This window comes from Boleophthalmus pectinirostris, unplaced genomic scaffold, assembly GCF_026225935.1.
Source record: "Boleophthalmus pectinirostris isolate CB_2022bp ecotype Guang Dong unplaced genomic scaffold, ASM2622593v1 HiC_scaffold_23, whole genome shotgun sequence".
In the NCBI taxonomy this organism is placed as follows: domain Eukaryota; kingdom Metazoa; phylum Chordata; class Actinopteri; order Gobiiformes; family Gobiidae; genus Boleophthalmus; species Boleophthalmus pectinirostris.
In genome coordinates this window covers 29,999,411-30,023,531 of record NW_026571207.1, presented here as the reverse complement: position 1 = coordinate 30,023,531, position 24,121 = coordinate 29,999,411, and the positions used below count along the sequence as shown (strand labels likewise).

Below are 24,121 nucleotides of genomic sequence, written 5' to 3'. Positions count from 1 at the left end.
CCATCTGTAAATATCTATGAGAGAAAGTAGCCAAAGCATTGCCATTTAAAGATGCACTCAATTATTACTTAAAAAAATGCATTCACACGCTACGTTCAAACTGTAGCCTGAAGTGACCCAAATCCGATTTTTTGGCCCGACTAATGTGACCTGTATTCTGAGATGAAGTAGGCTTTTAATGAACTCCGAGTCACTGAAGCGAAGCACACTATCGTCTGATCTTCGCTTGACAAATGTCGACTTAAGGAAAAATCTCCAGGTGAACGGTTCGTCAGAGCAGACACTTTTGGGCTGTTTAATGTTCACACTGGAGATCACATACAAGTCGCATTTAATTGGAAATGTGAACGCAAAAACATCGGATTTCACTAAAAAATCGGAATTGAGCATTAAGCCCTGCAGTCTGAACGTAGCCGAAGTGTGAGGGAGTTCACTTCTCCACTGATCTGACCTATAAACTGGTCAACATTGGCTTGTCTTCACTGAGACATACTATGAAACATTCCTGGCAAAGAAGTAATATCTCCATGGAGACAAGCAGGTGGCATGACCCGTCATCAAAAAGTTACATAGTGCTCTTGGGTTTCCTCATTTAAATGGTTGAATAGCCCACATTGCAACATGAATGCTTGATACATGGGTAATTGTTGGCAATCAACTATAAGGCAACTTTGCTAAAATGTGTCTAAAGGGAAAGGCCATGAGAATTACTTAATCATGTAAATATTGGATCAGATTTAACTTTAGTTTTTCAAGCTGCTAAACTCACAATGGGCCTATTGTTTTTGTTAGCAATATTAATTAACAGTAATGCAATACTTACATATATTATAATTTCTCAAATAACAAAAAATAGCAAGCAAAATCATGTGGTTTTATTCTGGTGTTGGTATAAATCTTGTGACATTCATGCTCAAAATGTATTAAATTGATTAAAATGGGCTTTTGGGTTTAGACCAAGAAAAAGTAACAAATGGTTTTAATATTGGTCAATTTACTGTTAATCGCACAATAAGACATGGGAAAGAGTTTAGAGCCAACCTCAAATCTCCAAAATACACCAGAGCCAATTAATTAAACCATTACTTACTTGTTTTCTATGTCTTTCTAATATTGAGCTTGTAAGTGCTTTTATCTTATCAGGCAAAGTTACCAAAACCACAACTTAGCTTTGTAATGAACATTATTATTCTTCTTAGCTTTGTTGGGAAATGTCTGTCTCATGAGGTATCTAAGCTAATCAGTGATAATATGTTGTATTGTGTTGTATGTACGCGTGTGGAGCTCTAGTTTACATTATAATTAGATCTGCCACTTGTAATAATACTATTCACAAATAAACTTTGATGGGTAGTTTCTATATAAACACAAAATATATCACCCCCCAGAGTACTCCATGGTGACGTTAATGTTTTGCATGTTTGCATGTTCCACAGTATGGCATTAAACATAAAGACAGGCATGTGAGTAACACCATTAGTCCGAGTTACATGGTATGGTAAATAGTCAGATAGCAATTTTCCATCTTTAAGGCTATGTCCACACAACAACACTCCTGGATTTTTTAATTTTTGCGAGTTGAAAAAAATGTGCGTCCACACACGTGTCAGATCAATAAATATTCACATCCAGACGACAATGGAGCACTGAGTGAAAATTATGTAATTCATCTGCCACACCTGTATTTTAACTTTAAGGTAATTTTGCCTATTTTAGACGTATCCTAGAAATATAGCCATTTTGTTTTGCAAAAGTTAAACATAAGTTTTTATTTTTAGGCATAAAATTTGGATGAGAATTATTAGAATAACTTGGTCTTAAAATCCAACAGTTTGATCACCCGTGAGTAATCTTTGTTATTGGTCCATGTGTGTTATCTGCAAGGTGCGTGCATTAGCTCTAGCAGCATGTCTTGGTTGCTGGGTGACGGGAGCGGCTCCGTAGGCTACACCTGTCCCATTTTGGCAATGGTCTTGACGTCCATGGAGGCTAGTTCGAGGGCTGCAGCAGGAGGACTCTGCAGATGACAGGATGTCAACGTTTTCCAAAAGCTGTGGTTTGCTTGTCCACACAACAAAGCAACGCTGGCGTTCTCAGATTTCTCCACTCCACTGTTTTCGTCCACCCGAAACATCGGCTCCATGTGAATGAAAGGCCAAAACGAATACAAACTTCACCGTTTCGACCAAAAAATGTTGTCACGTGGACAGGCACTCAAATTGCTTTACGTCAAGAAACCACTCACCCATTCACACACGCACACTCATACACCAGTGTAGTACACAGACACTGGGGGCAAGGCGGGTCAAATGTCTTGCCCAAAGACACAACAACAGTATTCATCTGTGGGAGCTGGATTTGAAGCACCAACCTTAGCATCAGTGGACAAACACTTTACTATCTCCCCTGCATTTCTGAGCAATATAAAAATTGGTAATTGTGAGATAAATGTGCTTAATACCATACTCTGGAGCATTCTAAGCCAGACATAACATCTTAATGGAGACAAGCAGGTGTTGTGCTGTCCATCAGTAATATTATGCAGTGTAGCTTTATATAGATAGAGAAACTGTGAAAAAATAAAGCAGGTTAGACAAATTGGATGTCTTGAAAACTGTGTCTGAACATCTCCAAAACCCAGTTCTTGTGCGTCATTTCTGGTTTGCAGTGGCCAGTATAAAAAATGGTCCATTCAAGAAATTGTAGTATGATTGCCATTCTTGCATGGTCCAGTCCCACAGCTAAGAAACTGTAGCAGTACATGGTGAAGAAGTTAAAATGCTGGTTCTGATAGATAGAAGAATGTTGAGTCAGTTTTGGGTTGTATATTAAGAAGTTGATCATATATATAATTCTTGTGTGGTTTACAATGTCTTTTTTGCAAGTCCACTGGGAAATTTTAAGTCCTTTGCTCTACTTCTCAGTGTTTCAAATGCAGTTTTTTTGAATATAGTAGACCCCAGTTTCACCTATATCGTTGGGTTGGTAGTTTGGGGCTGCCCAGAGTCTGTGGTTTCTCTCATAGGTGAAGTCAGTCCTGTTTTTTACGAAGAGGAGGAGTATTTTTGGGAGCTGGAGCGAGAGCTGGAGCGATCGAGTCCGTTTCCGTGACATGAGCCTTTCCAACTGCGCCCAGAACCTCTTTTGTCCAAAGGAGAGGTCCTGTAGCACCAGCAGCACAGGCATGACTGGAACACAGAGATAAATCAGACATATTAGAGACATAGAGTCAAATACAGTCTCTGTCTCTGGTTTGTAATTCAGTTTGTGGGCTTGCCTAATTTAGAGTCTATTTTATCCACTTTTCGTTCTCTTTTGAATAATTTCTTTTTTAGAACTACAGTGGAAATTATATAGTCCACGTTTAGACCTGGTTTAGCGGTAGATTAGACTTGGAATAGTCCAGTTCTAGACCTTATACGTTTAGATCTGATGGTACTTAGAATCTAACAAAACTTTTCTTTGGCGGTGAAAAGTTGGAAATTGTATTTTAGTTTACATTTAAAAGTCCTATATTATGTGAAATTGACTCTTGTGAGCTTTAAATCATGTTATAATGTTGTTACCACCTCGAAAACATACCCGGATTTGTGTTTTCTTTCATCGCACATGTTTTAGTAATGCTTTATTATTAGTTGGCCTACATCTCCAAAGCTAAAAATGCTCTTTTCCACCTTGTGGTGTCATGAAGCAGTAGTTTTACACTTAGTTACCTTTTACCTTTAGTTCAGTAGAGATTGGAAATTCCAAGGTTTACGTTATCCAAATGATTCTAGTGAAAGCACAATGGAGCACTTCCTGTATTATGAAATGACATCACAAGATGGAACAGAGTGTTTTCAGTTTGAGACAAAGGGTTTGTGTGTTAGATCAGAAAATAGCATAATATAGGCCCTTTAAAGTCAAGTTGATCTTTTGTGTTTGTAATTGTATAAATGTAGAAAAGGTTTCAACGGTGGTCCTTCTCATAAATTGAGTCAATCCTGGATAAATGAAGGATTACACTGTCTCATTGTAATTTAATGGAGATTTCCTGAATAAAATGCATGCTGACTAAAGTTACTGTAAATCTGGGTAGAACTTAACCTTTTACTATCACTGTTTTTGTATTTCTTATCTCTTGAATATTAGCTTATCGTACATGTCAGCTCTTCCAATGAAAATGGCATGACCTCTGTTACCTGGAAGCAGTTTTTAAACTTCTGACTGACAAAGTACAGGGCGATGGGGTTAATGCAGGAGTTTAGAGACGCCATGTTGATCCCAATGTAATCCATCACCAACAGGAAACTGCCGAACAAGACACATGATGGTGGTTACAGTATAGCAACAGGAAGCTAAAAACAATAGGATTTCACGGTATTTTCATTGCGCGTTATCATGGGACCTGTATACCTGAGCAGTTCACAGCGGTTTGGGTCATTTTGGTCGTAGATAGTTTTCTTTAAAATGCGACTGAGGTGAAGGGGAAGCCAGCACAGAGCAAAGATCAGCACCAGGCAGAACACGGTCTTGGCCACTTCCCGTCTCTGTCACGAAAAACATGATATGAATAAACTTTGGGACGTGGTAGAAAGCAGGGATGTCAAGATTACTCAGATAAATTGTGAAAATTGAGATTGTGCAGGTCTTGAGAATAGTGAGAGTTTTAAGCATAAATATGTTTGAGCAAAAAATTATCTAAACTCTCAAAAAATCCTTCAACTGTTCCTTTTTATACTGATGTTAATGTCACATTAAAGAGACTATGTATAAGATTTAGATTTAAATATTTAATAACTAAACATAAACTAGAAAATTCACAAATATGACCCGAGTCCCCAAATGCAGGGTAGACACATTCAAATCAAATACAGCTTTTACCGGTAACAATTGTAATGTTCAAGTCCAAAATGCTATCTTTTGGTGTTCTGTTTCTCAAGATGATTATCCAATCAGAAAGCAGAATGAGAGTCACATGATTCTTTCATTTAGGTTGCCAGTTTCAATGTTGTTCCAGTTGGTTTAAACTTAAAATGCCTCTCTCTGATCTGAATGGTCACTACCTAAACTCCAGCACCAGCAGCCCGTCATGAGTCAGTGCTAGTGCAGCCTCTGCAGCTCAGGGAGGGAATTCTGGAGGTTCTGAGTTTTCACATGAGGCACGGCCTGTACATATACTGAGAATGAGAATGAGAAACTTGTATGTGTTTCTCTATAAGCAGGTTAAGGCTCTGGCAACTCAGGTTCAGTTGAGACTGTTGTACCATTTTTTAAAAATCAGGCTACACAGTGTACCTATAATTTTACTTTACAATTCAGAATATTTGATTTTGGAACGTCATTTGTTGAATAATTAATTAAAGTGAATCAAGAGTTTCATGGTCTCAAAATGTCTTCAATAAATAATATGTGTAAAATTGTATTGTCCACATGTTCACATTTTTATAGAGCGCTTTTCCACCTTCAAGGCACTCAAAGCACTTTACATCAAGGAACCACACACCCATTCACACACACACTCATACACCAGTGCACATAGACACTGGGGGCGAGGTGGGCTAAGTGTCTTGCCCAAGGGCACAACGACAGCATTCATCTGTAGGAGCCGGAACCTTAACACTAACAGTTAAAGAGTGACCTCCCTAAAAGTAAAGTGATGGTTTGGGGTCAATACCTGCTTCATGTGGTCGTTAAGGGCGATGCGCATCCCCTTTTTACGACTGAGCATCTCACAGGTCATCAGAGTGTAGAAGATGAAAGTACAGGCCAAAGGGAAGCAGAAGTAGAACCCAAACAGCCACCAGTCCTTCGCGTTACGGTAAAACTGTGAAGACAACAGACACATTTATGTACATTACACATTATACTGTACTTTATTAATCACATGCATGTTTAGTTGCTTATTTAAACCTGTAATATGTAACTTTTCTGGTGGAGGATCCGCCACCTGCTCTCTCAGTAGTGTTTATAACTTCTTTACCTGAACTTTCCACCTCTTCTCTCCTAAAATTGTGTAATATTTGCACATTGTGACAGAGTTACATAAAGTAAAAGAGTAACAGAAATCAGCCTGTTTTCAATTAGTTTTCATGTCAGCAATAATAAGAGCTGACAAGCCAAAATGCCCCATGACTCCACGTTTTGACTGTGAAAGACCTCCTGTCTTTACTGGGTATTGTTATAATTATTATTTGAAAACTCAAACTAAAATATTTAGATAGTTTATGGTCCATGTTTGTGTAATGGAAATCGGAAGTGACATTTTGAATGATACAGTGTAGTGCAGTACTACAAAAAAATCTGCCTTTAGGTTATTGGATTTCTGTTTAAAGGGCCCATATTACACCATTCTGATCTATGTTATAATGTCTTGTCATAAACATATCTGGAGTTATGTTTTGTTTCACTTGCACATTTTTAACACACAAATCCTGCATACTGAAGCTGAGTTCTTCTTTCAAATAGAAAACACTCTGTTCCACCTTGTGATGTCATGTGGAAGTGCTGCAGGAGGTGTCCCGCTGTTTTTTAAAACTCCATACGCCTTCACTAGAATCATTTGGAATTGCCGAACTAAACAAAAGGTAAAAAGCTGCTAACTTGAAAACTATACGACTACATGACATCACAAGGAGGAACAGAGCGTTTTAAGCTTTGGAGAAGCAGGCAGACTAATAATAAATGGTTATTCATACAAGTATGAATGAAACCAAGCACAACATGTGTTTTTGCTGAGGTAATAACATTTTAACATGGCTTCAAGCTCACAAGATTTTTCGTCATTTAAGAACTTTAAATTTCTCCATAGCCACTGAGTGATTTTGCCCTTGTAATAAAATATAATAATAGTTACATAATATAATACACAGTAATATGACACATGTTTCTCAGTTAGTGTGCGTCCCAGATGAGGCATGCTCTGAAATGAGTGTTTTCAAATCAGCAACAAATTTTTGGCTGAATTTAAAACAAAAAACAAAAAAAACAAAAAACAAAACAAAACAAAGATAAGTACTGTGCATTTGATATGGTCATTTTGTCACCAGATGTATTTCCAAGAACATTTTAATCTCAATTTCAATCCACACAATATCCTTAACAGATTTGATGTAGTTCATTACCCGATTGTTTCCTCAGATATATATTTTTTTCTCTTGACATGTGCGGTACAGATCTTAACGTGATAAAAACTGAAATTTGGGCCAAGATATTATTCATTACCAAGTGAATTAGTTTCAAGAATATGGTAATGGGGTGTTTAGAAAAAACAAATCAGATGTACTGACATTATGAAAAGTTAAACTTTTGTAAACTTACTTACTGCTTGAAATTAAAATCTGAGAACAAAAGCATGACCTGTTTATTTAAAACTAAAATTACCAAATCAGAACTATTACTATTACTACTACTATTTTCATCAATTCTTGAAATCAGGATAATTTCAGTTTATTAGAGACACAACATTTAAAACATTTTCTTTACAGGTTACAGGTTAATGACATTATAAACATGCAATATACATAATATACGTAATCTAAAGGATAGGGCTGGGCCATATTGTTTGCTTTGGGGCTGATATGGGATTCTATGTGATATAGCTTTATTTAGCAAAATTTGTATATTTACTTTAACTTTTCCCCCTTAAAGCACTAACCTTTTTAAATTTAGTTTTGTCTACCATAGGACATTTTTTAATGTAGTGGACCATAGACTGTTTATATAAATGGACATAGCTAACTCGGTAGTGGCCTTGTGGGAAGAGCGCTTCCAGCTCCAATTAACTTTACATAAAAAAATAAATAAATAAAAAATTGCCCCCTCTCTCTGTAACTGCTGCTGACCCTTGTCATCTTGGTCTTAAAATGTTAATTAACCCGCTCTCTATGATCTTGGTGTTTTTATTTCACTATTTTGTCTGTTAATAAATTCTTATCCCTAATATGGATCTCTGCTCCAAAATCATCTCCTGAGCTTCTTTTGACTGGAGCTGCTAAGGGTGACAGCACACTCCCTCAGCCCACTTCTTTATACAGTGGTACAGAGAGCTTTCCATTCATTTCCAGGTACCTTCATGAAGCTGGTGGTCTGCTCCGGGTGCAGCAGACAAACCCTGAGCTTGGTTCCTCTGTAGGGGAACTCCATCATGTCAAAGGCTAAAGCTTCAGGAACAGCCAGGAGCACAGCCAGGAGCCAGATCAACGTCACCTCCACCGCCTTCCACAGAGGAATCCCCATGCCCTTAACACGGCTCCATGACGTCACTGCATGGTACCTGTGAAGAGAGAGGAGGGATCACATTTGTTTTGTCTTTTTCATGGCAAAACAAATCTAGGTAATGCACTGCAAAGAAGTAGATTAATATCTCTAATAATATCAAAATTAAAATGAGTTTCCTTTACACCCCAGATTCACAAGTCTGGAGTATAAAGGTAAAAAGATACTAACTCCAGACATATAACAGAATATTTAAAGATTCATTATGGATCTTTTCTGGTGGAAGGTGTGCCATCTGCTTGTCTCTATGGAGATGATATTATGTTATTAGATTCTTTTTTCAGACCAAGAATTTGTTTTCATATTTGACAGTTTCGACTGCTCACTGTGGTCTTCCTCAGAGTGCTCACGTGACGTTGCTGTGACATGTCTGGTCAGCTGCAGATGACGCTGTCATCCTGCCTCCTCCAGTAGGAAGACAGCATCAAAATCTGTATAAATCAGCTGACTGGACACGTCACAGCAACACCACGTGAGCACTCTGAGGAAGACCACTAGTGAGCAGTCCAAACTGTCAGATATGAAAACAAACTCTTGGTCTGAAAAAAGAAACTAATAACATAAATTATTGCAAGATCAAATGAACCTTATTGGAGATGCTATTGCTTTGTCTCCATGAAGATAAAAAGAGGGCACCACCAGGCCAAGTTATAGACCAGATCTGTGGAGAGACGGGCCTGCTTATAAAAATGCATATTTTCAAGGTATTCTTTTGGCAATGCCACATTTAGATTTAATGCCACACTGGCTTTATTTGACTGCACACCAAAATCTGATTATTATTTAATTTCAAGACTTTTAAGATTATTTAAATTGCAAGCAAAATGCTAAATCTGAATGAGGGATCAGAGGGACCATGATCCAAAAGAAACACAATTAAGCTATTTTCATGTACTTTTATTAATCTTGTGACTCCCATAAAAATCTGCCCAAAATCCAACAATCCATGCCAACATAGCTCCCAGCCAGTTCCCATGACAACAGCACCTTATGACTCTGTTTATGCACTTATCACTTAGTCTGTCCCACTCACCGGTCGATGCTGAGAGCACACAGACTCAGGACGGTGATGCCCACTGAGGCCTTCTGGACAAAGGGCATGAGTTTACAGATGTACACCCCAAACGGCCAATCTTCTGCCAGCAGCTGCAAGAGAAACACAATATGAGAAATAAGGTATGCATTTCTACATTTTGCACGGAAAGAAGACATTTCAAGAAGTTTAAGGGGGCTCTTCAGTAACTTTTTCTAGAGCAGTTTATTATGAATGAGCACTGATAATATGAGAAAGAGTTTGCCTAGCTTTGATCGGTTATTGGTGGTCCGCTTTAAATCTGACAGAACTTAATGTTAAGTATAAATGAAAACAACAGTACTATAGATAATAATACAAAACTAGACTGCTGACCATTTTACAGCTCTTCTTATTATTCACAAAATCATCATTTCATTACATCTTCTATTCGTGCCATTCACAAAAACCAAAACTCTCCCTCCCCACGTCGTCATTCATAAACTACATGAGATTTAAATGAGGTCCTTTGTATCTGTCAGCTCCTTCACTGCCAAACAATCACACTGGTTTTGAATCTGGAACAAATCAGGGCCACTCCACCTCAAGCAGTTTCCCATCCACACGATCGTTCAAATACTCGAGACTGTCTGAACATTGATGAGTCTGAGAGGTACAGAAATACAACGACCACTAGAAAGCAAAGGGCTGGATACAGAAGGAGAGGCATTCTTGGTTCAAAGTGATTCTGATTTGGAAATAGGGAAATGTTTATTGCTTTTATATGATGTTGTTTTTCTTGCAACAGCACACAGTATTTGGCTATTGTTTCATACATAGTCTTCATGTATTACACAATTTATTTGCTTTATAGAAAGACTTATGCATTTTCAAGCTTTTGGTACTGAAATGTTCCATGGTGCGGCATTAAACTTATCTATCTTCAGTGTTGAGGAGTAACAGATTACATGTACCAGAGTTACGTAATCAGAGTACAAATTATGAGTTACTGTATTCCGTTACAGTTACTGTTTCAGTGAGTGGTAATTGGATTAGAGTTACTTTGTTGAAATAAATGGATTACACGGCGGCATTTTCCTGTTTTCACATTTTGGGCTATATCCCCCCCCCCCCCCCCCCCCCCCTCCCAAACCAGGACTAAACCAGGACTAAACCAGGACTAAAACAGGTCTAAAACAGGTCTAAAACAGAATCTAATAGGATTTAACCAGACTAAACCATGCTGCGTGAACATGTCTCCTCCTCTTCTATTAATAATATTTTTAATACAGTTCAGTAAAGTCTGGGTTTTTTATTTTCTTTTAGCAAACAAAACATCTTATGCTACGATATCCTAGTCTTTGCTTCTCTACAGCAATCAAGTAATCCAAAGTATTCAGATTACGTTACTCATTTTAAGTAACTTAATGGATTCCGTTACAAACTACATTCTGGGGTATGTAATCTGTAATCTGTAGGGGAATACATATTAAAAGTGACCTTCCCAACACTGTCTATCTTGCATTTTGTCATCATACAAGTGTTTTTATTGGAAAGAATACAATGTTTCATTGGTGGTCACTGAAACACTCCTGGATCATTTCAAAGAATATATAAAAAAAATACAAGTGAAAATACATCCATTGTTGGCATCACCCGCTTGTTTCCATGGAGAAGCTGAATGCCATACTGTGGAACATTTCAGACAAAGCAATAACATCTGTGGAGACAAGATGGTGGAAGATGTACGCTCTTAAAGTTCTTAAAGATGAACTTTAAGAGCTGTTTTAGTCCTATTTATTCCTATTTTTTGTTAGTGTATTCTTGAAATAGAGTAGTGTTAGGCTAGTGTAGGATATAGGTTTTATTTTAGTCCAAGTTAAAAGTCTTATATTATATCTTATTCTTTTCATTCACACAAAGCTTGTACTAATTTGGTGCACTTCAAAAAATAATATAAAAATCAAATCTTACAGAAATACCTAGAAGACTCAATATATTGTTCACAAGTAAACCACAACTATTAACTAAACACATGCTTTTCTTTTCTTTAACATTACCTTTTATTTTGATACCATCTTAAATGATAAATTTTGTGGTGCTTTATCATTATTATTAGTTTGTACGATCATAAACGAAAACAAAACTAGCATCTTAAAAAAAAATGGAAATAAGAACTAAAAAAATAAAAAGTGATTGTATTTCTGTTCGAGGGGTTAGTATATGAGTATAGAGTATAAAGTCTTATGTTTTGAGCTCTGAAATGAATGAATTCTGCATTAAGTTTAGTTTTATTTTGTTTCTTGTAAGTGAAATTGTAAATGCAAACTTGCTGTTCATACGATGCATTTCTTTCTTGGAATTCTGTCATTTTTTTTGGTTTTGGTTGTAGTCTATGTATTGTTTTGCTTATTTTAGTAGTGCTGCAAAATGACCAAATAAAACTACTACTACTGCACATGTTTGAGTAACCCTGCATTATTACTCTCTCATCTCCAAAGCTCAAAATGCTCTATTCCAGCTTGTGATGTCATGTAGTGGGAGTTGTCAAATTAAGAACATAAAGAGTAGCCATTCCAGGACTGAAATAATCCAAATTATAGTTAAGTTATTATTATAGTGAAATTCAAAATCAGAACTTCACCTAAATATGCAAGGTTTGTGTGTTAAACGTGTGAATTAAACAAAACACAATTTCAGGTATGTTTGTGATGAGGAAACAAGATTATAACATAGGTCAGAAAATCGCACAGTACAGGGCCTTTAAGTTTAGTTTAGTTTGGTTTAGTTTGGACCTGGTTTAAACTTTATAGATCCATAGACCACATTTAGGCTTTAGTTTTGCAGTTTTGTCGAGATTTAGACCACTTAAATTTTAAAAGCCAAAGATTTCCTGTGTAAAAGTTCGAGTACAGAGTTTTGCATCACTCATCCCAGTAAGTCTCTTGTTTATTGAGTCTGTCCTTGGCGTTGAGTTTAGTCGGAAAAGTCGCTCGGAAACAGGAAACCAAAAACATCACTTAAAATGTCCGCACGCGACCGCAGTAACAAAAGTTTAATCAAACGCAGCCCACCATGCAACGGGCTCAAAGAGGGTCCCACATGGCTCTGTTGTACAAGGGGAGAATTACGGCTTTCAACTTACAATAAAAGACACTGGCAACTTCAAGAGCAGTGCTAAATGGAAAAACACAACTTTATTGGATGGTTTGATTAGGTGTAAAATGTGACTTGTAAATTAAGAGGGTTTATAGTAATATGTGGAGTCTGCAAATGAGTTTCATGAAGCCAGTACAGAGGGATAACATGGAGTTGTTTCCATTTGAGTTATTTACACTTTGAGGTGAAGTGATAAAATTTTAGTGCCATTTATTTTCCACTCCTTTTAGGTCCTATATTACATAAAAGTGACTCTTGTGAGCTTTAAGCCGTGTTAAGAATGTTGTTAACGGCTCAAAAACATGCCCGCAGTAGTGTTTTGATTCATTCACACGTTTGAATAATCCTTTCATCGTCAGTCTGTCTACATCTCCTTCAAGTTAACAGTTATCTTTTATCTTTTGTTCAACAGAGACTGGCAATTCCAGGTCTGAAATGACCTAAATCATTCTCGCGAAGGTGTATGAAGTTTAAAAACACAGTGGAGCTCTTCCTGTATTTGCATCACAAGGTGGAACAGAGTGTTTTCTGTTTGAGAGAAGAACTCCTAAAAGCCTAAATAAGCAGAGTTTGTGTGTTAAACATGTGTGAATGAAACAAAACACAACTCCGGGTGTGTTTTTGATGAGGAAACAACAGTATAACATAAATCAGAAAATAGTGTAATATGGGCCCTTTAATCATGTTTTGCAAAATAATTACGTTGTGTTCAAACTGTGCTCTACAAATAAACGTTACTTGCTCGTTTTACACAGAAGATTCTCTATGACTTCGTAATATGGCAAAAGCCCTGTCACAATGTTTTTCCACATACTGATTGATCATGATTTTATAGACAAATTTCTTCATTTCAAAGTCTGAACTCTGCTTCAAACCATATTCTTTTACAGACAGAGGACTGTGGACTTATCCGCAGACTTCAAAATCAAAATTAAATGCATTTTCAGTTCTTCTCCGCCCCTCATAAAATGTATTCAAAACATTTTATGAGCTCAGAGACAGCAAAAACCCAGATAAAAGTCCAATGTTAATAAAGCTAAACTCAAATGTATGATTTTGACAAGGAAGGAACTTCATGGCAGAAAACTCAAAGGTTAATTTTGCATAAAAGCCTCTTACTCTTTGTTCTGTGATATGAGGTTGTCATGATAGTAAAAAAATTAAGTTAATTTCAATACCAAGGAAAAAGCTCCATGAATAATGGAAAAAATGGATAACGGCCATTTCCCTGACTTAAAACTGCGATGCCGGACTGAACTGGGATTGAACCAGGACTGAACAGGTACCGAACCAGGACTGAACCGAGACTGACCCAGGACTAAACCAGCACTAAAACAAGACAGGCCCAGAGGTGCACCTGCTTAGACTGTCAGGTGATCAGGACTGAGACCGGGACCAGACCGGGACTGAGACCAGGATTGAGACGGGACTGAGACCGGGACCAGACCGGGACTGAGACTTTATAACATGGCAGAAAACTCAAAAGGTTAACTTTGCATAGAAGCCACTTACTCTTTGGTTTCAGCTTCCTCTTATGCAACATCTGGAAACTAGCTGTTTCACTTTTATATAGTGTGGAACATCTCTGTTTTTATGGTCACAATTTTCTACAGCACTTTTCCACCTCCAAGGCACTCAAAGCACTTTACAACAAGGAACCACTCACCCAGTCACACACACATTCATACACCAGTGTTCGCAGACACTGGAGGTGAGGTGGGTTAAGTGTCTTGCTCAAGGACACAACGGCAGCATTCATCTATGGGAGCTGAAATTGCACCGCCAACCTGCGGGTCAGTGAATCTGACCACTTAACTAATGATGTTTATGTTGAGAGTGGGATTCAAACTGCCAACCTTCAGGCCAGTGGATAAATGCTCTACCAACTGAGCTACTATCACCCTGCCATGAGCTCTTTTATGTCTCTGTACATTGTTCAAAATAAACTATACTACACTAAAGACAAAACTAAACAATTTGAGGACTTTTTCACACTCAAAAGATACATTAAATTGTTAATCACTTATACATACATATCAAAATTAAAACACTTCTAGGATTACGTGGAGTGGGCTATTTCAGAATTTTACAGCCAAAATGACGAGGCTCACTGCAGCAGTTACAGAGAAAGGGGTGACAATTTTTCAATATAAAGTCAATTACAACCAGAATCGATGCAGCCAGAAGTGCAACCATGCTCACTTCCTATTTGGAACGTGGTGTCTAACAGGTTAGCTACAGTATGTCCATTCATATATATACAGTCTATGATACGAATGCAATCCCGTGCTTACCTTGAACACATTGATGGGGATGGCTATGATGATGTAGAGCAGGTCTCCCAAAGCCAGACTCCCGATCAGCACATTGGGCCCATTCCTCATGCATTTGTTTTTGTAGATGATCCGGAGCAGTGTCGAATTCCCAATGATTCCCACCACAAAAATGAGACAGGAGACGATTGTATTGACATATTTAAAGGCATTCTTGATCTCCGTTGGTTTTATGCACATGGGGGGGAAGGCTCCTTTGGGACGGCTGGGGGGAGCAGGTGGTTCCACAGCTGTGATGTTGGAGGGGGGGTCTGATACAGGGGTTTGGGAGGTTTGGGAGTCCCGGATAATTCGAGTGCATTCAGCCCCGAAGGTTAAAACACTGACGAGGCAGAGCAGAGTGGCCAGCCTCATCTTGGTTCAAGCAGACAATCAAACACACAGGGAAAGAGTGGAGCAAGAAGTTACATGCAGACTCCTTCATACAGCAGAGTTGAGCTGTAGGTCTGAGGGCAAAGACCTGAAAGAAAAAAATAAATAATGATTAGGATGATGCAGTGTAATAAGTTTATTTCTGTGATTTGAGGTTGTCATGATAGTAAAATTTGAACTTAATTTCAGGAAAAAGCTCCATAATCTGTGTATCATTTGTTCATTTGTTTTTCAAAATAAAACCAAAAATATGAAAATGAAAAAAACAACAATTTTCTTCATTATTTGTCTCCAAAACCAAAATGAAAAAACGGATAACAATTTGTTTTTTCAGTTTTCGATTTTGTGTTTAAATGAATAATAGAAAAAAAGGGATAACGGCTGTTTTCCATTTCCGTGACTTAAACTGCAATTCCGGACTGAACCAGGACTAAACCAGGACCCGGAGGTGCGTAGACTGTAGGGTGATCAGGACTGAGACCAGGACCAAGACCAAGACCAGGACTGAGACTGATACCCGGTTTAGTACTGGTTCAGTTCTGGTTTAGACCTGGTTCAGTCCTCGTTCAGTTCTGGTTCAGTCCTGGTTCATTCCTGGTTCAGTTCCTGGTTTAGTCCTGGTAAAGTCCTGTTTTAGTTCTGTGTTCAGTTCTGGTTTAGTCCTGGTGTAGTCCTGTTTTAGTCCTGCGTTCAGTCCTGTTTTTGTCCTGTTTTAGTCCTGGTTCAGTCCTGGTTCGGTCCTGGTTCAGTCCGGCATCATTCCGGAAACAGGAAACGACAGTCCATCCATTTTTTCCATTCTTCATTTAAACACAAAATCGAAAACTGAAAAAAAAAAAAAAAAAACAAAAACTACAAATCATTATCTGTTTTTTCATTTTGGTTATGGAGACAAATGATGAAGAAAGTAGTTGTTTTTTCATTTTCTTACTTTTGGTTTTATTTAGAAAAATGAATGAACAAATATACACGGATTCTCCATGTGGCCTGTTTTTTCGATTCTTTTTCACTAATAACTTTATTGAGATGAGTATCCAGTTTTAATACTAGTTTTGCTTGTTTCAGTGCAGTTTATCAGGAGGACTGGTCAGGAAGGCTCAGCAGATCTGTGTCAGGACAGTTTGAGAAAAGGAAGAGCCAAAAGTGTCCGTCCTGTGTGTCCTGCAGCTTCACAGCGCTGTCCAGGGGGAGCCAGGTGAACACAACAGGAAAGGCCTTTTGGAAATGTTTTTTGGTTCATTTCCTCAGATTATTTCCTCTAGAAGGTCTTCTGCCACATTTGATATAAAAAGACTCGCATCTCAAAAATCCATCTACTGTGATTTTTTTTTTCTTTTACAATTTTCTCAGCACAGTTATTAAATTACATTACTAGTTTACAGTTGCACATATGCTTTGAGCTGAATTTATTGTTTCAACCCTGGCATTGCAACCATGAGTTTGACTTATCTTATGCCCCCCTACATTTGCAACTTTATTCTTATTAACTATACATAATAAATTATTTTAATACCAAGAATACCAGGAGTCCAGGGTTGTCCAGAACTATCTCATAATCTCTGAAATGCATGGTGCCCCAGAAAACCAAAGCTATTCCTTTCAACTGCGACTGGTGTAGGAATATAGACAGACTTTACACACTTTTGCCAAGATAAAAAGCGTGTTCATTTATTATTAACAAGATAAGCAAATACAGAACTGCTCGTTTCACGGACACATTTGCATTCTCATTTCATTATTGATACTGTTTTTATCTCATAAAAAACATACCCGGAGTTGTGTTTTGTTTCATTCACACATGTTTGAGTAATCCTATTAATATATTTCCAAAGCTCAACATGCTCTATTCCACCTTGTGATGTCATGAAGCAGTAGTTTTCAAGGTGACGGCTTTCGTTTAAAGAAAGAAAATTCCAGGGCTGAAATCATCCAAATGATTCTAGTGAAGGTGTATGGAGTTTCAAAACACAGTGGAGCACTTCTTGTATTACCACATGACATCACATGCTGGAACAGAGTGTTTTCTGCTTGAGAGAAGAACTCAGCCTAAGGAATAAACATTATAACAGACCAGAAAAGAGCATAATATGAGCCCTTTAAGCCACAATTTAAGCTTCTATCTGATTAGAAGCTGCATGCACAGTTTAAACAGCGCAACTCTGGTTTGTGATTAAGCATGGACACAGTCGGTTTGTAGCTCTGTTTGAAATCCAAAATACCGAATGGAAAAAGCGGTCCAGATTTTCACACTGAGCGGAGCCTTTGTGATGGCTGCAATGGCCACACATGTACAGTCAGGGTCATTAAAATACCAGAGGCTGCTGCGAAAACAATTACTGCTTCCATGTGGATCTGTAATGCACAAGTGAAGCAGAAAGCCCAGCAAATGGAGAGGAGCAAGTGTTTCAATATTTACAAAGACAACACTGTAAGTATGGGATGGCAAAATACACGCATATCAGAGTTTTTACACTGTTTTGATCATAATTTATCTGTGAAAAACTTCGGTAAAGGAAACAACCAGCAAATCATTTAAAGTCAGTTAAAGGTCCTATTACGCAAACTTGACTCTTGTGAGCTTGAAGCCATATTAGAATGTTACCTCATCAAAAACATATCTGGAGTTGTGGTTTGTTTCATTAATTTCATTGTGTTTGAGTGACACTTTATTATTGCCTATGTCTGTCTACATCACCAAATCTTAAAATGCTCTGTTACATTTTGTGATGTCATGCAGCAGCAGTTTTCAAATGAACAGCTTATTAGATTTAGTTCAGTAGAGATTGGCAATTCCAGGGCTAAATTATTCTAGTGAAGGTGTGTGGAGTTTAAAAACATAATGGGGCACTTCCTGTATTACCACATGACATCACAAGGTGTTTTGCCATTTGATGGAAGAACCTAAATATACAGGGCTTGAATGTTAACCTTTACAAACTGTAAAGAGAAGAAAGCGTTTTTGTTTTTTGTTTTTTTTGTTTTTTTAACCAACAGGTGTCTAATTCTGGGAACCTGGAGCAGTGTCAAAACAGTGAACTTTCGAACTCTGTCACCAGTGTCCCATAAAAAATACACACAACCATGGTCTGTACAGTTTCACAGTTTCAAGATTCAAAAAATCTAAAACTAAACTAACTAAAACTTTAATTTTCCTTCATCTGACCCACACTCATAGATCGAAAATCCATTTCAAAAGGTACGGTAACATTTTAAAATATTTTCATTGTTGTGTATTTTGGCAAAATTTAGGAAAAGTCATCACATTTCAGGATAAAATAAAGACACATAGGGTATTTTTACTACTGATGAATGTCAAAATGGGTCAAATTTGACCCAAATAATATGTAAGGGTTAAACACGTGTGAATGAAACAAAACACAACTCCAGGTCTGTTTGTGATAAGGAAACAACATACTTACATAGATCAGAATATAGTGTAATATGGGCCTTTAAGAGATAAAACATCACTAATCCACAAGGGAAATTATTGGAAGCTTGAAATTGGATTGCTTATTATTTGGTTTTGTGGTTTGGTTTTGTCACATGGCACAGCTATAACAAGAGACTCCCATCTCCTCTTAAGTTATTCATATAAAATCATTATCTCTACTGCAGCAGCAGAAGTAACACCCCCTTCAGCCTCTCCATCCTCTCTTCTCAGCAATCTTAATGTCCCAAAAGATGACACATACTCTCTGCTTTCATTGCATTATCAAGATCTTTTCCTGTTTAGATATAAGCAATGATTTGTTTTTCCAGCACTTTAACATTACACCTGATAATTTCTCTTTGTCACTCCTGGATGAAAGTGATCACTCTTTTTGTTGAAGTTTGCAGACTACAGACGAGAAAAAGCACCCTTTTTAATTTTCTCTAAATCATTTTGACCCTCTTTGGAGTTATAAATAAACAACAGACTCTGCAGGGTAGGAGCTGAAGCCCACCAACTGAGTGAACCGCCCCAGGTTATGGTGATGTTACCTTGAAGATTAGTATAATGGCCAACAAGCAGTTTACATGGATTAGTGACTGACAAAAGTGTATTAAGGTAAACAATATGGGGTTTAAACGGATGTTTTTTGTTCAACAAAGAAAAAATATGAACTGGTTTTACAATTGTGCATTATCCTTGTTTTTTTCTTTCACTGTAAGAAATATCTAGAATTTATATCAGTAAGAGATGTTGAGACAAACTTTAAAAATAAAGACCTAGATCTAACTGCTGACTTAAAGGTGCACTATGTAACTTTACTGGTGCTTGTCCACCACCTGCTTGTTTCCATGGAGATGTTATTGCTTTTTTAATAGCAGCATTAATCATGAACTCTACATGTCTTGCGTTTATTCAATGACAGGTGTTTTAATTGTTAATATAACAATTAAAAGTGGGGTCTCTCCATAGATCTGACCTGTAGATTTGTCCTGGTGGCACTGCTTGCTTGTCTCCAGGGAGATTAAGTGTTTTACCATACTGTGGAACATTATAGGCAATACATTAATATCTTCAAGGAGACACCCTCCTATAGTTAAGGTTCAGGTACAATTCATGACAGTCAATTAGATTTGACATGTAACATCACGATTCCTTGGCTAAAACCACCAGTCCAGCGTCTCCAGACCTTATATGTTCATCAGACTGCATAGTCCTCTTCACATGCATCTACTTTCATTCAAGCTTTCATTCTAAACTGCAGTGTGTTGCAGACAGAGGTTAAACAAGGCTGAGTCCAGAACAGCTGCTAGCTGTCTATCTCTTTCTCCTTTCTCCTTTCTCTTTCTCGCTCGGTCTTTTTCTTTCTCTCTGTCTCAGTCATGTGTATCAGCATTTCCCAGCATGCCCAGAGGCAGTTCAGCACAAACCAACTCATTCAGAACATGGGCTGAAACTGCAGGAAGACAGTCACAGTCACAGAAATACATTTTCACTCTGACAATACTTAATATCTGTTTTTTATATTATTGGCCTGTAGCACATTACAGCTCAGGGGGCGGAAACCATATGAACAGTGGGCTGTGTGGGTAACCCTTTTCTAAATGTTGAGTTCATAATGTAATCTGTATTGTGCAAGTTGATTGATGAGGGGAATTTGAGTAAACTGAAAGACTCCACAAAACATCTTCTTACGTACTGTGCCATACAATATAATGTGATATATTCAAATGCTGCAATCAACACTTTGCAGCTGATGTCATCAACATTCACTGGGGGTGTGATGCTAACTGTAGGCACTGCTCTAACTGAAGCTGTTTGACTTTAATCTGAGCTTTATTTTAACACAATCTGACTATAGTAAAAGCTGATGTACCTGAAACTACAACAAGTGAGCTGATTTGTGCTGTTATATACAAGCTTGTATTGATCACAGGCTCCTGAAAATATGTTGTTTCAATTAATTTTGTATTTGGCAGTGTTTGCTAATGTGTGCATTGTGTTATTACCCTAACTACTGAACATTGTGCCATAGATATATGTACATGTAGAACACCCCCAGCATGATGTCACTGCAAAGTATCAATAAGCGATATTCAAATCAGCTGAAATGAATTGCTTATTTGCAAACTATTTTCTGTGTAAATGTGTTTAGTTTTTTAAACATTACACCAGTAGTTCTCAAACCTCAAAACATCAAGGACCAAGATAATTTTGAATACCATCAGATAAACCTTAATTAGAGCTAAACACTTCTAAAATTTTATTAAACCATACATAAGGTATTCAAAATAATGATTAACCCAAAGGAAGACAATATAGAGTAGTACATCTTTTAACATCTGGGTAGCAATGAGAGAAATAATAATACAGTGGTAGGTACATAGCAATTTATTTTACTTTGAAATGCGTGGGTGTATATAAAGACAATTCAAAAACAGAGTTCCTTGGACCTCTAGCTTTTTTCACTTTCACTTCACTTTTTTCAGATCGGATGTGAAAAACTTCCTGCTTCTGTGATCTGCATGAGCTCTTCTAGCATCTTATTTTCTAATTATAACAGGGTCTTTCTTTGAGAAGTTTGCATAATCTCCTCTCCTGGTAATTGAACAACACATTTACTCAGCTCCAGTGCATCAGTATCATTGCCTCAAGCCTCTAGACGCCTTTCTCTTTGCACACACAGTCACATGAACAAAATGAAATGACTGGAAAAAGAGGAAGTCTGGCTGTTTTCCATTGAGATCTCCTGCATTTTATCAACCGAGTTTCTGTTTTGGACCAATCCTTCAGTCCTTATGTGAAATGGCGGTTCATTAGAGTCTCATCTAAGAGTGGACTGTATAAAATAATTGGTCTTCTTGGTTTTTGATTGGCGATAATACGTTTAATCTATTACAGGTTACCTTAGAAATCAACTCTGACCTTTATGTGCGGCTGGATTCACTTCAAACATGGAAATTTGGCAAGAAAATGAGCAGATCTGGAGATGGAACGCGATTCAGTAATGAGTTGGAGACTGAGTGCATTAAAGGTGCACTTTCTAAATTTCTGGTTTGGGGTTTGTGACCTGCTTGTTTCTATGTCATTGCTCTTTCTGGAATGTTCCACAGAATGAAATTAAACAGCTCTACTTTAGATTTATACAATTAGAGTCTGTTTTATAGCTCAAAAATACCTAGAAACCATACAATTCTGAGTGTGAGTGGGGTTGCCTCTTCACAGATATGACCTGTAACTTGGTCTGGTTTGGTCTCCATGTAGATAATAAAGGTTTAATACCATACTGTGAAAAATTTCAGACGAAGCAATAACGGACCCTCCATCAGAAAAGTTACACAATGCACCTTTAACAATAAAAAGATACAAAACAAATTAAAAACAAACTCGAGATAAGACCATAGACAATAATGCATTAATTTATATCCAAACAACTTCAGAAGTAAATGTGCATCTTTTCTAGGAATGGTCCACCACCAGCTTGTCACCATGGACATTTTACTATACTGTTTATAATGTTCCACAGTATGGCATTAAAATGATCGTAATGGAGACACACAGATGACGCCATCAGGCCAAGTTACACATTAAGCAATAAAACACCTGCAGTAGATGCAAGATCAGTTTAATGCCATTTGGTAGAACTTTCCAGGCAAAGCAATAAGGATGTGGTGGAACAGAAAAGCTACCGCACCTTTACATAATGAATGAAACAGGAAACTAATGACTAAAACAAATGTAAGGAGAAGTAATACATAACCAGAAGTACGGATGTAAAAACAGGACCAATAAATCAAGATAAAAACAGTACAAAAAAAAAAAAAAACAAAAAAAAAAAAAAAAGAATTACATCAAGAGACTGTTCAGTGTCCAAATCAATAAAGCTGTCTCTAAATTACAAGTGCACTAACTAATTCATGGATACAATGGTAACACGACAAGACTAAGTTGTAGCAATAAAAACACATGAAAATGAACTGGTGGAGCGTATAAACGTAATATGATACTGTGGTGAAAAATATCTTCATGAGAAAAGCATGAAGCAGACCCTTCACCAAAAAGTTACATCGTGCACTTTTAATTTAGACAAAGCTTAAAGTGCACTGTAAGCTATATTTATTTATCTAAGACAATGTAAGATGAGAAAAGCTTTAAACCCACAAAACTCAATCTTCGCGTAATTCCCCTTCAATTTTCAAACTGTAGGCTATAACTGACCACTAACTTTTTAAATAAACAATTGCAGCACAAACAGAAGTAAAACGTTTCAATATTGTTAGAATCCCTCCATTAAATCTTTTGAAGCTAAATATTAAGAGGGAAATAATATTGTTGACAATGAGCATACCGCATGTTTATCTTATACGTTTTCAACAGCCTATACATCTACAAGCATCTTGATCAGTTCTTTTGTGTCCAAACTGCTGAGAAATAAAACTGATGACTATATTCACCACTAACACTCTCAGCAGATGTGCATTTTATACGCTTTTTGCATACAGAAGGGTACAACAATGTCTTTTTTCTATTTCTAACGCTGTCAGTTTGAGCGCGTCTGGATGTGCAACAGGCTTTGGTCCGTTACGCATAATATTCACACATTTAGCAGCTGATTTATGTCGCTACGGGCCGTGTAAAGTCGAAAATTCAGAAGAGAGTGCACAAAGTAGGACTGTTTCAACTTTTACTGGCTTTAAATAAAAACAGGAGCAGAAAATCAATTCAATAAAACTGCAAATAAGTCAATAGAGCATACTAACTAACTAACTAAAGCATGATTTGGAGGACTAAACGACGTCAACGGGATAAAATGGACTGTATAAAAACTAAGAATACAAATTAATTACTGGGATAACGCCACAAAGAGCAGACTGAAATGTGTAGGAGTCTAGTTATACCACGAGCCATACGCATCAATATATCTTCCGTAATTTTATAGACAAATCAGACTTTACGCATGTCAAACGTAACGTATTTACTCACCAAATCCACAAGTTTACTGAGGACTTTTCCAAACAGCTAATCCACCAGCGCGTTGTTAATGGTTCCTGAAGACGTTTGGTCGCTAAAATGAGATCGTAAAAAGTATACGACGCATCCCGCGCGTCCTGCTGCGCGCGCGGTGTTCCTGCTGCTCTGAAGACAAGGCGAGGGACTCAAAGCAGTTTTATACGAGCAGCTCCGGAGACTGCGCAGACGGCCAATCAGATTCGAGAGCGGAGCATCCTTGTCTTTAGCCCGGCGTAAGACCCCAAGTTTTATCTGACACCCACAGAATCCAAGCTGACTGGTGTTTGGATGTTTCCTGGTGCTAGTACAAAAGTTTGTCACACTTTACCTGAATTCGCCCTATAGTTATGCATGAATTGACACGAATCTAACACATGCAAAACTATAATAAAACTTTTCAGAAATTTGTATTGGTAATTTATAGATAAGAAATGTATACATTATTATTGTTATTATTGCATAAACCCACAAAAATATATTCTTCTTCTTCTTCTTTTTTTTTTTCTTCTAAGTTTTCAGTAGTTGTTTTTCCATGTTTAATTTTAAAAT

At 37.3% G+C, this 24,121-nt stretch overlaps 1 protein-coding gene across 1 annotated transcript; it reads right to left on the bottom strand.

Moving 5' to 3' along the window:
• Window positions 1-1,388: 1,388 nt before the first annotated feature.
• On the bottom strand, window positions 1,389-23,679 carry LOC110153915 (endothelin receptor type B-like). Its single transcript, XM_020917845.2, has 8 exons — window positions 23,546-23,679; window positions 14,722-15,220; window positions 9,290-9,402; window positions 8,050-8,254; window positions 5,657-5,806; window positions 4,396-4,529; window positions 4,182-4,290; window positions 1,389-3,188 (listed from the first exon to the last, which is right to left on the bottom strand). The coding sequence occupies exons 2-8, from the start codon at window positions 15,112-15,114 to the stop codon at window positions 3,045-3,047; spliced, it is 1,248 nt and encodes a 415-aa protein (XP_020773504.1). The 5' UTR covers window positions 15,115-15,220; window positions 23,546-23,679; the 3' UTR covers window positions 1,389-3,044.
• Between the last annotated feature and the right edge of the window lie 442 nt (window positions 23,680-24,121).